At 38.2% G+C, this 14712-nt stretch overlaps 1 protein-coding gene across 2 annotated transcripts in view; it reads right to left on the reverse strand.

The window, feature by feature from the left end:
• The window catches only part of LOC117521504, a 56571-nt gene that overhangs the window by 13129 nt on the left and 28730 nt on the right, over nt 1-14712 (reverse strand). The window contains exons 3-5 of one of the 2 annotated variants that reach the window (XR_004563954.1): nt 9412-9567; nt 7233-7331; nt 1103-1762 (exon numbers count right to left, since the gene is read on the reverse strand). Coding sequence is in view for 1 of the 2 variants with exons in the window: in XM_034182818.1 (XP_034038709.1) it covers nt 1463-1762; nt 7233-7331; nt 9412-9567 (555 nt within the window). In the remaining variant the exon portion in view is untranslated. Of the gene's footprint in view, nt 1-1094; nt 1763-7232; nt 7332-9411; nt 9568-14712 lie in introns of those variants that run through there. The other variant, XM_034182818.1, reaches the window with a different exon arrangement.

A 14712-nucleotide genomic window follows, 5' to 3' on the forward strand; every position in this document is an offset into this window, starting at 1 on the left:
TAATGACATCACTGAGTTTGTGCACACTGATCTGCCATCAGTTTGTGCACAGTGCCCTTGACGATGACGTGTCATCTGCCAGAATCTTATTTTCTTAATGTTTTTTCAGAGAAAGAAGTGGCGAAGAGAAACCAAAACCATGTTATTGCTTTATTGGATAGATATGAGATAAACAGATCATTAAAAAAATCTGCACTGCAGTGAAGTTTTTGTATTATTTAAATATACAGTTGTGGTTGGAAGTTTACACTCATCGTAGGCATGAATGTCATCTTCATTTTGACCTTTTCATGTCTTTGAACTGTTTTTTGTTTGTTTGTTTTTTGCTGGGGTGGACTGATTGTGCATCATACATCGTTGACTCTAAAAAAACAAAACAAAAAAAAAACAAAAAAAAAAACAAGAATTAAGTGCACAAGTTTGAATGTATTTTGGATCTTCTCTGATCCACACAAGCGTGACATTCTTGCCCATGATGAGTGCATGTAAACGTCTGACCACAACTGTATGTTAGCACTAATTAGCAAGTATAGATAGATCACTAGTATTAGGTTACACCGACAGAACCATGGGTACATGCTATTGGTTCTTCCAATCCAAATCAATCGTACTCAGTTCACAGAAATATCATCACCCAAACGCAGGTTTTCTTGGTTGTTAGCCTTAGCTAGCTTGGCAACATCAAAATGTGGGCATGTTTGTGCCTCATTCAGTCCACCCAGGTCACCTAAACACTTATGGGTTGACCAAGAGTTTTGCGGAGGCAGAAAGTGCCAAGCTGGTGGCACCTTGAGACTCCTCACTTAAGCTTCAAACCCGCTTATAAGAAAACTGACGGAAGATATCGAAGACCGTTTGTCCACTATTAAAACCACAAAATCCACCTTTGGAGCCTGAGAGCTCAAATTTTCTCTACAGTAAGAGCTTTGTTGCAGAATGCTCTTTAAAGCTCTAAAATACCTTTATAAGAGCAGGAAAGATCAATACCAATATAGCAAATAAACTCACTTGACAGCTTCACACGGTTTAAGCTGATGACCCCAAAATGACACAGCGCACCTGAAAACTTGTGCACAAAGTCCTGAGGTTCAGACAATATAACACACTGCAGTAAAACCACAGCCGCAACTTTACTGGTACCAGCACAAAACAACAGAACCACGACAAACGCTCATTTCCTCCTAAACCCACAAATTTGGAACATGCTGATTTGCTATAACGGGATGTCGGGAGAAAAATCGCTTGCTACAGTCATCTGTGTAAAGTTGTCAAAGTGTCAATGAAATGATGGGATTTATCCAGACATTAATGTTCTGATTCATAAAAACATAAAATAAAAAAACCTACAACGGATTCCAGTCATCAAGATAAGAACAGCTTTCAAAGACGTCCTAAGTGCCGCAGGCATTGTGGGAAACCAGGACTCCTGCCTGGTTTGATAAACCCGGCTCAGATCCAACCATCAGGCCAGAAGCCTGTTTTTCAGGTTAACATACTTGGAACTTGGTTTTGGCTGAAGAGTGTCGAGTCCCACAAAGAGCCTTTGAAACACTTCAAATGTCTTGGAAAGTTTGGAAGGATATTCCAGATTGAGGGCGTAAGTCAGGCCGAGGAGAAGAGAACATGCCGTGGCCAAGTTACTCAGACCCGTCAGGACGGGAGTTCCCTCGATGATGATCCCCACCACATCTGGATTCTGGCAAACGTAGATCCTCATGTTCTGCATTTCAAGGTCTTTATGCACACTACTTTCTGTTGTCATCTGCAAGACACACAAATACACACAGACGGCCAAATGTGGGAGAAAATGTCAAAAAATGTGATCAGTATCAGCGATTACAAGTCTAGTAGATGTGACTGCTTCATCTACTATAAAACTCTGTCACCCTAGACCACACATGCCGAGGTTTAATGATTATTTGCATGACCTAAACCATAACTGTGGGAGTCAAGAGGGCAAATGGTGTAGTGTGAAACCTGGAGTTCTATTTCATTTCTCTTGACCGCCAGTTTACACAGCGTGAGACTATTCGGGAATACAAGTGTGCATGCTCTATACAGCACATCCTGGTCAGATGTTGCGAAGCTACAGAATTACTTTTCATTGCTACGCTGATGACACTTAGTTTTACATGCCATAAGCGCAGATAATCTCGCCCACATGACTTTGGATGACTGGCAGGCTTCAATGAAAAATTGGAGGTCTAACAATTTCTTACTCTTAAATTCTGAAAAGACAGATGATCCTCATTGCTCCTACAAGACAGACATAAATTTGATCACCTAACATTAACCTTGGACTCTTGTCATTCATCATCTTGTGTCATTCATCACAGTGATAAAGTGAAAAATCTGAGGGTGACCTTTGATAAGGACTTTTAAGGGCAGATATGATTATCGACAAAGTTTGGGGGTCGATACCGATATCTGAGGCAGATATTTACTTGCAGTAAAAAATGCAAAAGAGTGTCAAAATTTAATATAACACACTCTTAACACAAAACTTTCTTTAAAATGTTTAATTCACAGAACCCTTCAACATGACCTTCACACAAAAAGTGCAAGGAGCTACAAATAACATTATGAAGTGGAACAAATAAATAAAAAATGAAAAGTCAGTGATACACCGACAAGTCTTGTAAAAAGCTCTCTTTGCTTTTACTTTGAATTTCTCAACTGATTCACGTCACAATCCAGTTTTACATACAATAATTTATCTGCAGAAATAAGGTCTGTTAACACACTGAACAATTTTAAATCTGCCGTTAAACATCTTTTCAGTGAATTGTTTCACCAGGAATCAAACACTTATGTATTTTTAATTTAATAATGTCTAGATCCGATCTCATTAAGCACATTACTATTTTATTATTATTATGATTGTTTGTAGTGGATCACGTCAATGTCACTGATGTGGCGGCTCATGTCAGGAGCGCTGGCCGTGGATACTCCGGTCTGATGCATCGGTGTGGAAGTGTGACGTTGCCTGGCAATGGCACAGCGCTGAACGTGAAACCCCTACATATCCTCTAGTGTGCTAAGCACAGCGGAGGAAGAAAGCAGTCGACACATAGTGGAAGTTTCTGTGATAAAAAAGAATATAATTTTTTTTAATTTTCCAAATGTACAGCATTTATATAAGTTGATAAACAATGGAGCAGGAAACGCTTTGTTTTTGCGAACAAAGGAAGGACGGCGAGACTCGGACGACAGGCTTTGATCTGTACATACTAATCATTTGTATAGAACAGGTGGTCGCTTGACACCCATAGTTCGTGGGAGACACGAAAGATCCCTGAGACCTTTGTCGGGATCGAATACGTGTTGCACCTCGGCATGTTAACACCCGCTGGGCCTGTTTAAAGCAGGAGCAAATAATAGGTCGCCGTCCGGGCCGGAGTTCTGTTGGCAGACATTAATTTGGACAGGATACAACTTTGAGTGGCAGGCAGGAAAAAAACACACTGAAATCACATATGACTTTGTGCTCGGTGAATTTGTGTTTCAAAAGGTGTAGCTTGGTCGCTATATGTTATTATCTCATTTCTAATCTCTTGATGTCTTATTCGTACAATACAAACATTTATACCTGTAATCACGATTGTCTCGTGACCATAAGGACCACATTGGAAATAAGCATTTTTGCCTTCATGTGTTATCCTGGTTTTTAATGTCATATTGACATGATGCGTGTTTGTATGTTCATTATTTGCCAAATAAACAAACAAACAAAACACATACAGGAATTGTGTGGTAAAACTGCCCAAAGATAGGTGTGCCAAGATTGTGGCTTCATATTCAAGAAGACTTGAGGCTGTAATCGCTGCCAAATGTGCATCAACAAAGCATTGAGCAAAGGGTGAGAACACTTATGTGCTTATTAGTGCTGCAGCTATCGATTATTTTAGTAATAGAGCATTCTATCGATTATTCTGGTGATTAATTGAGTATTCGGATAAACATTTATTTAATTTCATTCATTTACTTAACCCTTTACCTACTGAGGCTATAAATGGACGACTGGTTATAATTTTTTATTATAGCAATAAAATTAAGAAATAATGTTCTATGTTTGTGTTCTTTGGTACCCTTTTCCAAGAGTACCTGAATTTCAATTATATTACACCTGATTAACTATTTATACACATTATTTGTAAGTTTTAGCATTTAAAATGAGAAAAAAACACCAAAAACGAACTTGATTTTTTTCAGTTTTTTAGTGAAAAATGATTATGTAAAGGAAGTTTGGATTTCACATTTTTAACAGGAAGCTGTAAGTGTTTACAATCAAAATAATTAATTTTGTGTGTCTAGAACTCAAACAGTGCAAAAGTAAACATTTTACAAGGCGACAATATTCAAAAAGTAACCAATTTTAAAGTGCAGAACCAAACAATATGAATAACAACAAAGTGCAAAACTATATATAAATATATCAATTATTATCTGTATTATTAAAATGTGCAATAAATCACTCATTTGATTACTCATTTTGTGCAAAATTATATAATATGAATAAAACAGTAAAGTGTCAAACTATATACAAATATATAACCAAGAATCAAAATTAGATCTAAACTACATCAGTCCATTGTCAGTGTGGTACTGTTTGTAACAGTTTCTGTCTGGCTGAAGACAGAGGCCAATTTTACAAAGTTTGCACATCCAGCAGGTTGACCTCTTGCACACCTTGCAAGAACGCTGCCCCTTTGTGGATCTCTGGCAAGTTGGGTTTCCACTGCTTGTTGGCACCGGGCAGTGGCTTGTGGCTGATGGAGCCATCACACCCACACAAACACGCACACACACCTTCACAAATGACACTAACACCCTGCCTTTTCCTCAAAAATTACTACATTTATGTTTGCTGTCTGTCTCTGTACTTTTCTGTCACTTTTGCGCTCTTTTTCATACTTTTCCCTCGTTTCAAAAGTCACCGAACGCACTTTACCATAATATATGCAACATATAGCATACTGTTGGAAAGCACAGGTTCTTGGCTTGCTGTCAGTGTTGAGATTTTTCAGATTGAGGGCTTACACGAGAACTTACGGTAATGAGAATCAGCGGCGCACTAGTGTGAAACGTCCGTGTTTTTCATCTGCGTTATGATGTCACAGGCTTACGTTTACCGTAATACACCATATAACATTGGAAAGCCCTTGGTGTTATCTTAACAATGCACTTTGAATCATTCGGACTGGACAAACTATGGCGGAGTTACTGTAAAAAAAATACGCATATGGAAAATATGGCATGGGTGCCATCACCGTAGATAAAGGGTTAAGCTTAATTTAACAGTTATACCTGACAGAGAAAATGATAAGTCAGTTTAATGAACGACATTTTCAACTCCTCTTAACATTTTTATTGGCAAACTTTGGTGGCCTAACGTAAGTGGTAGCTGCTTCTTTAAAGAAAGAAAAGGAGTCCACTTGAGTGGCATTGGCAAATTCTGGATTAATTTTAAAGATGACCAAAAAAACTTAAAACATACTGCCATATTAGGCCTGAAAGAAGTTTCTGTAGGAAGTATTTTAGACACAGGATGAGCAGGTTAGGTGACTTGGAAACTTTATCATCGTCCAGGTCTCCATTGTAAAAGAGATCTTGATCTCAATGGGACTGACCTGGTTAAATAAATAATTAAAGTGGGAGGTGTTGGCTTTTAGAGGGTTTAGTACTGCTATAACGGACTGATGCAGAAGGTGGCAGCAATGCAACAATAAGGATGCCAGCTGCCATTAAACGCCACAGATGAAAAGAGGGTATGTTTGGTTTAAGTCACAAGAGCGCATTTTGAGGTTGGAGCACATTTCTGCATTCACAAAATACCCCAAGAAACCACAAAAATGCAAATGCATTAAAGTACTTACTTTACTTATATTTGCTGTCAGTCTGGCTAAATTGCGGACTCTGACTTACTGACTGGGCAGCTAATCTTGTTTCCTCATTGAAGCGTGTGCGAGGATGCATTTGTTTAATATCACGGGAGTGCATTTCTGCATTCACAAAATGCCTAAGAAAAAAAACCCCCACAAAAAGTGCATAAAAGTACTTGCTTTACTCATTTGTTGTCAGTCTGGGTAAATAATAGGACTAAACTGGTTTCCTCAGCGGAGCGTTCACAAAACAAAAACAAACGTGTTATGGCAAGCGGTCAGAGCTATCTCCAACCATTAGCCAGCTCTGGCACAATGTGAACTACATAAATAATAACAAATAATTTCTAGATTCTTAACGATGCCCATCCCGCTTGCAATCACTGATCTAAATTAAATACGTTTGTGAATGTGACATTAACATTACCTGTTGGGTCCACTTGGCAAATTCGATGCATACAGTGGATGTTTTCAGCTCAGGTGTTGTAGCATGGAAGAAGTGCTGGTATGGAAAGCTAATTCCTTTTTTCAGTACACGCATTGTACTGTTTTGCTTTCGGTTTGATTAATAATGGTCCCACACGTCCGACAGTTTCTTGACATTTTCTCAGTGGGTTATTTTGTGCTCCCTTCCGCTCACTGTTTTCATCTCCGTCCGTCTCCATGTTGAATTCCACGCTTCGCATATGCTTTACAGCACGCTGTGCATGTATCGCGCACACAGTAGTGAATTAAATGAAGCCTCAAGGCAGAGAATTTTGCCTCGAAGCATTTTAGTAATCGAATTACTTGAATTATTCAAGGAATCATTTCAGCCCTAATGTACATGTGATTTTAGTTTTTTATTTTTAATAAGTTTGCAAAAAAAAAAAGAAGCTTTTTTCATGTTGTCAAAATGGAGTGTTGTGAGTAGAATTGTGAGTGGGGAAAAAAAGAATTTACTCCATTTGGATTAAGACTATGACGTAACAAAATGTGGAAAAAATGAAACACTGTGAATACTTTCTGGATGCACCGTCTATGTCAGTAGTGTCCAAAGTATTCCAGAAAGGGCCAAGAGGGTGCAGGTTTTCTTTGTAACCACTGACTCCAGCAGGTGATTTCACTAACTGACATCACTTTGAGCAGATGGGATGAGATGACCAGTTCCAATGTGACAAGGATCAGAAGTGGTGAAAGAGTCAAGCTAACTACTTTATGGTTAGTACAGCAAGTACTAACCATAAAGTACCATGAACTTGTTCATGATAGAAACCAACATCTATGACAGACCATGAAACCTACGGTTTGTTTTGTTTTCCAAATATGAGCTAAAAGTTAATAAAGCTAGTGTTGACTGGCAGTACTTACATAGTAGTCAGATATGAGTTCCTGTCCATTTTCCCCCAAATACTCAATGAGGCATCTCAGAGTCACATCTCTCTTCTTCACCACTGTAGCTGTTGGATCCTGACAACGGTAACCGCGAGAAGACATAATAAAATAAATACATACATACATACATACACCAAACATACACACTCTTCTTCAAAGTGATGTGAATCACACAACTACAAGCGTAGTAGTCTGTAGTCTGCCATTATTATTGTTGTTACTGTTATGTGGCTGTGGTTAAAGCTGAGGTTAGGGACATCGTTGGTTCACAAAAGTTGCACATTGGTTGTATACACGAAAATGCAACAGTGTTTTGAGATTTGTCCACTCTGGGACCCGTTTTTCAAAAAGCATGTTTTGGGGCTCTGAAAATGTTGGTTCTGTGTGGACGAAATGCCAATATGATATAAAAGTTTTGCAGATAAGCCTAAAGTTGTCTCCGTGTGGACAGGCCTTCCTGCATCTGTGTGGATGATGCACGGGAAAACGCACCACATGGCCAAAATACCCCGATAGGGACACTACTGGGCATGCTTACAGTCATACTGTGTGCAATCTGTGGTTATAACAAGATGTTACTACAAAGCTAAAATGTATCTGTCAACATCTGAAAACTGTTCTGCTGGGTTTGATTCCCACCTGTGGCCTTTGTGTGAAGTTTGTAATGTTCTCCCTGTGTTTGCGTTGGTTTCCTCCAGGTGCTCTGGTTTCCTCCCACATTTAAAGACATGCAGGTTAGGTGAATTGGAAACTTTATAATTGTTCAGGTTTTACCTTGCAAAAGAGGTCTCGATTTCAAGGGGACTAACCTGGTTACATAAAGGTTAAATTAAAATTAAAGGTCTGGAAAAGAAAAGAAACATAAACATAAAATTTAAGTGAATGAATGCGGTATGTCCAGAGCGCAAATTAAAAAAGGAAAAAAAAAAGATAGTGTAGTAGCAAAAGAAAAAAGAAAAAAAAAGTATATACAAAACTGTGGATATTGCATTAAAAATAAATATTGCACTCAAGTGTGGCATGTGACCTGGCTATTTGGTTCCAGTGGCATTCCACTTTCCCACCACATCATCACTTTTTCTTTGTATTTTCACTTTGTTTGCATGTAACTTGCCCAAAAACCCATTGAAAATGCCATGGATTTTCCCCTGGAAGTAGAGGAATGACATCATTTGTCACATTTGACCCCTTTAGCGCCTGCCCTCAAACATCCAGAAACGCTGCCGCCTTCTCTGGGCCCGAGCTCATTTGAAATGGACAGACGCAAAGTGGAAAAGTGTGCGGTGGTCTGATGAGTCCACATTTCAAATTGTTTTTGGAAATCATGGACGTTGTGTCCTCTGGACAAAAGAGGAAAAAGACCATCCAGATTGTTACCATGCGCAAAGTTCAAAAGCCAGCATCTGTGATGGTATGGGGGTGTGTTAGTGCCCATGACATGAGCAACTTACACATCTGTGATGGCACCTTCAATGCTGAAAGGTACATCCAGGTTTTGGAGCAACACATGCTGCCATCCAAGCAACGTCTTTTTCAGGGACGTCCCTACTTATTTCAGCAAGACAATACCAAGCCACATTTTGCACGTGTTACAACAGCGTGGCTTCCTCGTAAAAGAGTGCAGGTACTAGACTGGCCTGTCTGCAGTCCAGACCTGTCACTCATTTAAAATGTGTGCTGCATTATGTTGCGCAAAATATGACAACGGAGACCCCGGACTGTTGAACAACTGACGTCGTACATCGAGCAAGAATGGGAAAGAATTCCACCTACAAAGCTTCAACAATTAGTGTCCTCAGTTCCCAAATGCTTATTGAGTGTTGTTAGAAGGAAAGGTGATGCAACACAGTGGTAAACATACCACTGTCCCAGCTTTTTTGAAACGTGTTGCAGGCATCTATTTCAAAATGAGCAAATATTTGCACAAAAGCAATAAAGTTTATCAGTTTGAACATTAAATATCTTGTCTTTGTGGTGTATTCAATTGAACATAGGTTGAAGAGGATTTGCAAATCATTGTATTCTGTTTTTATATACATTTTACACAACATCACAACTTTATTGGAACTGGGATTGTAAACCACTGAAAGTTATCATTAACTTATTATTATTATTTATTATTAAACCATTGAACTTTTATCCACTTTGATCTCACCTGTATCAGTTCCATCAACACATTCTTTAGGCGCTGACCAACAAGACCTCCTCTGGAACTGAATAACTCCAGGAGCTTTGGTGTGTACTTATCCAGCTGGGACATGAAGGTGGACTCTAGAGGAATAGTGTTGCACCTTCTGAACTCCTCATTTATCTGCGAAACAGAAAGCCAGTGTTTTGGTGAGATGGTTTTATCCCAAGAAGATACAATATGCTGTAAAACTGTTTCAGTTGGAGACCTTGGTGTAACAGCCAACTCAGATTTCTGTTTGTTTTCTGACTACTGCCACCTGCTGTCTTCATTCATTCCGGTTTGTAATGAAGAACCCCATTTTATGTTATTGTAAAATTTAATTCTATTTACAGATTAAGTTACTGTACTAGCTACTAAAGATTTATTAAATCATTAGAACAGATATCCTTGTGCATTATAACTTGGTCTCTGTGCAGCCTGTTGAAGAAAAGAACAAACCCTCAAGCTTTCAGCAAATGAAATCCTAGATGAGATCCCTGTTCTGCTTTCAGAAGTCTATAGTTGGTTTGTAAGAAGGCTCATGCTATGATGATCTATCGCAATCTCTTGTTCAAGAATTTGGTTGGATGCAGGTTTTCGTTGCAACTGAGCTATACATCAGGACACTTCCTGTCTATGCAAAGTGTTGCTGAACAGTAAAATTAGCTGATCCAATCTTCACCTAGTGGTTACACAATCATCCTCCACTTTTGTACCCGTGGGACTGTGAGACTTGCATTATACCACTTTAAACTGCCAGATTCAGTTTATATACGATGCTGATATCAAATGGGATCTTATTTATCTGTCACACACTGTACTTTTCTGAATGTGTGATTATTGTTCTATATGTGAATGAATATTTTTGAGGAAGCAATGACCTGATAAATATGCAATTGTGGATTTTCTTTTACAGTAGTTAAAGACATCTAGTACCTCAGAATAAATCCAGAATTACAACTTGTTTTTGCAGTAAAATCAGTGTTACACCGTATTTTTATAGGCCCAATAAAAAAAGACATGAGGCTGATATTATTTTGTGAAAGCATTAAAAAAATAAATAAATAAAAATCAGAGATTGTCCATTGGGAGCATTATCAGCTATCAATTAATCTGAGGTACAGTGGCTTGCAAAAAGTATTGGGCCTTTTGGTATTTCCCAAATTTTAATTTGTTTATGCCATTTCAAATACAAAAAGTAAATCAGGCGTCTCAATATAAAGAGTTCTAAAATAATCTTCCTTAAACTCAAACACAAAGCAAATCTCTACAACTTCATATAAATTAATTAAAAATACAAAAGCCAAGATGACAGGTCACATAAGTAATGGAACACTTTGGTATGAAACCTGGAAATAACACTGGCCAACAAAAAAAAAAAAAAAAAAAAATCTTGCATGGACTTTCATTCATTCAAGAGTTTGATGACACTAATCATGCACAAAAGCAGCTTCAAAAGCATAGTTTTTAAACCAGGTTTGTGAAATGTGTGAGACTGCAGCTTTTGCTTCAACACTTGATATAAAAAGTAGCCACAAAGTGAGAAAAATAGGAGTTTCAAGACAAAGTAGTAAGGTTAAGAAATGTCATTTTTAAACATATGTTTGACTGTAACAGCATTAGTTTCTTAACAGGAATCTTTATTATTGTGTGACAAGTTCAGCAGTTTACAGTTTAGTGAAGACTTTGCCCTGATTCTTCTTTACGCTAATGTAGTTAACAAGTCTATGACTTCCAAGTGAAGGAAGTGATGAAATGACCCAGATATTTTCTGTTATATCTGTGGTTGATTCACTTTATCACCTCAACACTTATCAAAAGAGTGCACCTTGCTTATTTTGGAGTACCACTTGGTGACCATGAAAAAATTGGGACCTCATGAAGTTTACAAAACTTATGTCAAAAGACTGAGATCCTAGTCTCAAGGAAAGAATGCTAATCTCAAATATGGTGTGCCAATAATTTGGAGAGAACCGAAAAAAAAACTCTTAGATGACTTCTTCCTTGTGAACGTTTAGGGATTTGATAAGAAAAACAACACTTGCAATACCATCTGAGAGAAGACTGAGAGACCTTATGTCAAAAACTGATTTATGGCCCTGTCAGCCAATCAGAATCGACTACGTCACTAAGCCCCGCCCCTAATCCATCCTTATGACGTCACAGCCAATCAGAATAGATTATGTCGCTATGTCCCGCACCCTAACCCCTCCCCTAGTCCCGCCTCCAAGCCCCGCCCCTGGCTCCTCCCCTAGCCCCACCACAAGCTCCGCCCCTACCTCCCCTAACCCCGCCCCTAGCACCTCCCCTAACCCCACCCCAAGCTCCGCCTCCAAGCCCTACCTCCCCTCCCACCCAGGTCTAATATTTTAATGTCATTTTATTCCATGAATTAAAGAACGATTTAAAAAAATACCTAGATCTTTTTTAATGTATTAAAGATTAACTAATTCTGAAATAATTAAACATAAATCAGTGTCTAATATTTAATACCATTTAACATTTTTTAATTCTTAAATTAAAGCGCGTCCTTTTATGGTTTTTAATGCCTCAATTAAAGAAGGATTAAAAAAAATACCGTATCTTTTGCACAATTATGGGAGGTTTTCTTCAATTTAGTGATTAAACACGAATATTTTAATACCCCTTTAATATTTTTTAATTCTTAATGTGTCTCCTTTTCTGTTTTTTAATTCTTAAATTAAAGAAGGGCTAAAAATAACCGTCTCTCGGCTGTAACGGCTGTAAGTCTTTGCAGCAAGACGGTCAAATACCCACGCATAGTGCTCCTCACGGAAACATGACCCCACGGCTGTAATACCTGTTGCAGATGCTAGCTGTGTGCGTGTGTTTCGGAGCTCTGTGTGTGTGTGTGTGTTTCGGAGCTCTGTGTGTGTGTGTGCGTGTTTCGGAGCTGTGTGTGTGCATGTGTGTTTCGGAGCTGTGTGTGTGTGTGACCTGCGCAGTGGGGGTGTCACGCCGGATGGTCTTTTATAACATAGTAGAGAAGCTTGAATCTTTGGTTGAAGCTTGAATGTTTTATTACACCCGATTTCCTGATGACGGGGTCGTTCGCTGGGCTTGTTTGAAGACGGAAAAACAACGCTTATTCTTAGTCACGATAGATGCAGTTTCTTTTAAGATATTACCCGGTCGATCAGGGACTGCAGGACACCCGCTGATCGGAGATGCCGCCTGAGGTGATGACGGCGGAAAAAACAAAGTTTCTTCCCCGTCACTCCCGGCAGGGTGGCTGGGTGTCAGGCCAGATGGTATTTTTAGAGCAAAAGGTGCCAGTAAGTGTTTTTCACAAAAACCTCATTTGAAAAACAATTTACCCTTTTCAACAATATTATAGGAAAGAACACAGGCTGTATAAGGTTTAGAATATGTGGTTTATTACATTCATTAAAGTCACACACAGAGAAAAAAGCAATTGTTCATGTTTATTAAACACAGCATACGTTAAGAAAAAAGGTATTTGTTCCAGTTACCTGAAGAAAAAAGCATATACGTTCAAGTTTATTAAACACAACATACATGAAGGAAAACATTAAGAAAAAGTACTTGTTCCAGTTACCTGAAGAAAAAGCATACGTATGTTCATGGTTATTAAACACAAATTTGGTCCACTTACATGAAGAAAAAAGCATACGTTCATGTTTATTAAAGGGTAACCATCAGGCTGTCGCGGTAAATTAGCTGATAGATGATTATTGTGTCTCCAGCTGCGTATAATAAACTCAACTCCCCTATGGCGAGTCTGCTCAAAGCCACTTTTTTAAGGCAACAAGTTCGCATATTTTTTTTTGTAAAGTCAACTTATTATATTTTACACATTTTGGGATTCAAACATCAAATCCTTATCTCAACACTTCACGGTAACGTTCACATGCCAGCAGCTTGGATGTTAAGTCCTAAATCTAAACATTTTCTTTGCTCACTTGTATTGCTGCAAGTTCCTGCTTTACCACCTCATTCTGACCAAGAAACATCTGAAGTGGGTCAAAACATAACTGAAACTGTTCTTGAAAGCAGCTTTCTCCTGGTTAGTTTTTAATACACCCTGAAGACATCAAGATTCTCTGATCAGATTTCTCAGGAGACTTTCCAAAAGGGAGACATCTATTCTTTTAATATGAAAATCAGCCGGCAGGATTTTATGTCAAGTGTTCCCTGAAAATCACAGATAACTGAATGACGGAGAACTGAAGCAACAACTTTGAAGTTTCAAATAAAACAGTGTTCATCAGCATTTTCTGGTTTATCAGAATCTGAATCAGAACAGCTTTTAATGGCCAAGTATCCACAGAATACATGGAATTTGACTTTGGTTTGAGCCGCACTCTCTCTGTACACTGTAAATGCATGCTAACATACAAAGGAATTAAGTTAACCAGACTCAGTTTTCAAGCTGTAGCTTCAAGAAAATTAAGTTGACCTGAATATGATGAATGAACAAAACTATTTTGAGAATTAAGCCGTCACTTGCTGGATGCTCACAGTAAATACATTACTGTAATTTAATTTTTTCAGTACAGCAAAATAAACAAGTTACTGTAATCTAGATTTTAAGTTTATTTGAGTACTGCACACTCGCAATAATTAAGGTAATCAAATCTGCTTCAAGACAACATAAATTACTTTGTAAGGCAGCAAGTTTGCATTTTTTTATTATTTTCATTTTTAGTAAAGTCAACTTATTATATTTTACAGTGTAAGGCATGTAGAAATACCCTAAACAGCGAATAATCCACAGTAAAAATTGTACAACATGTTTTTAAAAACCGCTTGTAATTATGAACAAACTAGTTTAGCTAACAACTGCTACAGAAAGGTGAACATTTATTCAAATGAATCTGAAATACACGAGGGTAAGAGTTCTAATGTTAAAACTCACTGTTGTTACTCCGCTGTTTTATGATTTGTAAAAAGCTGCACCAGGCACTTGAAAGTTGCACATTTCCGACCAATTCTGTCAAAAAACATTAACAGCCTGGGAGCCGACACACTGCTGTCAGTGTGACAAGAGGAAAGTGTGTCATGTAGAATCTGTGCATTTGTTCAGAGCGTCTAATTATAAATCTCAAGTCGTTTTAACGTGGATAAAGATTTAAATGCGGTTGTTTTGCAGAAGTTCCACTGAAAACACACAGAAGCTGTAATTTTTACAATTCACACGCCGTATCTTTGATAGAAACAGTCGGTGGTCATTTATGGAGAAATCTAACTGGCGGAGGGTTTTACGCTTTAAACACGTATTTGGTTGTGAAAAGCTCCACAAAA

This window comes from Thalassophryne amazonica, chromosome 12 (genome assembly GCF_902500255.1).
Source record: "Thalassophryne amazonica chromosome 12, fThaAma1.1, whole genome shotgun sequence".
Lineage (NCBI taxonomy): Eukaryota > Metazoa > Chordata > Actinopteri > Batrachoidiformes > Batrachoididae > Thalassophryne > Thalassophryne amazonica.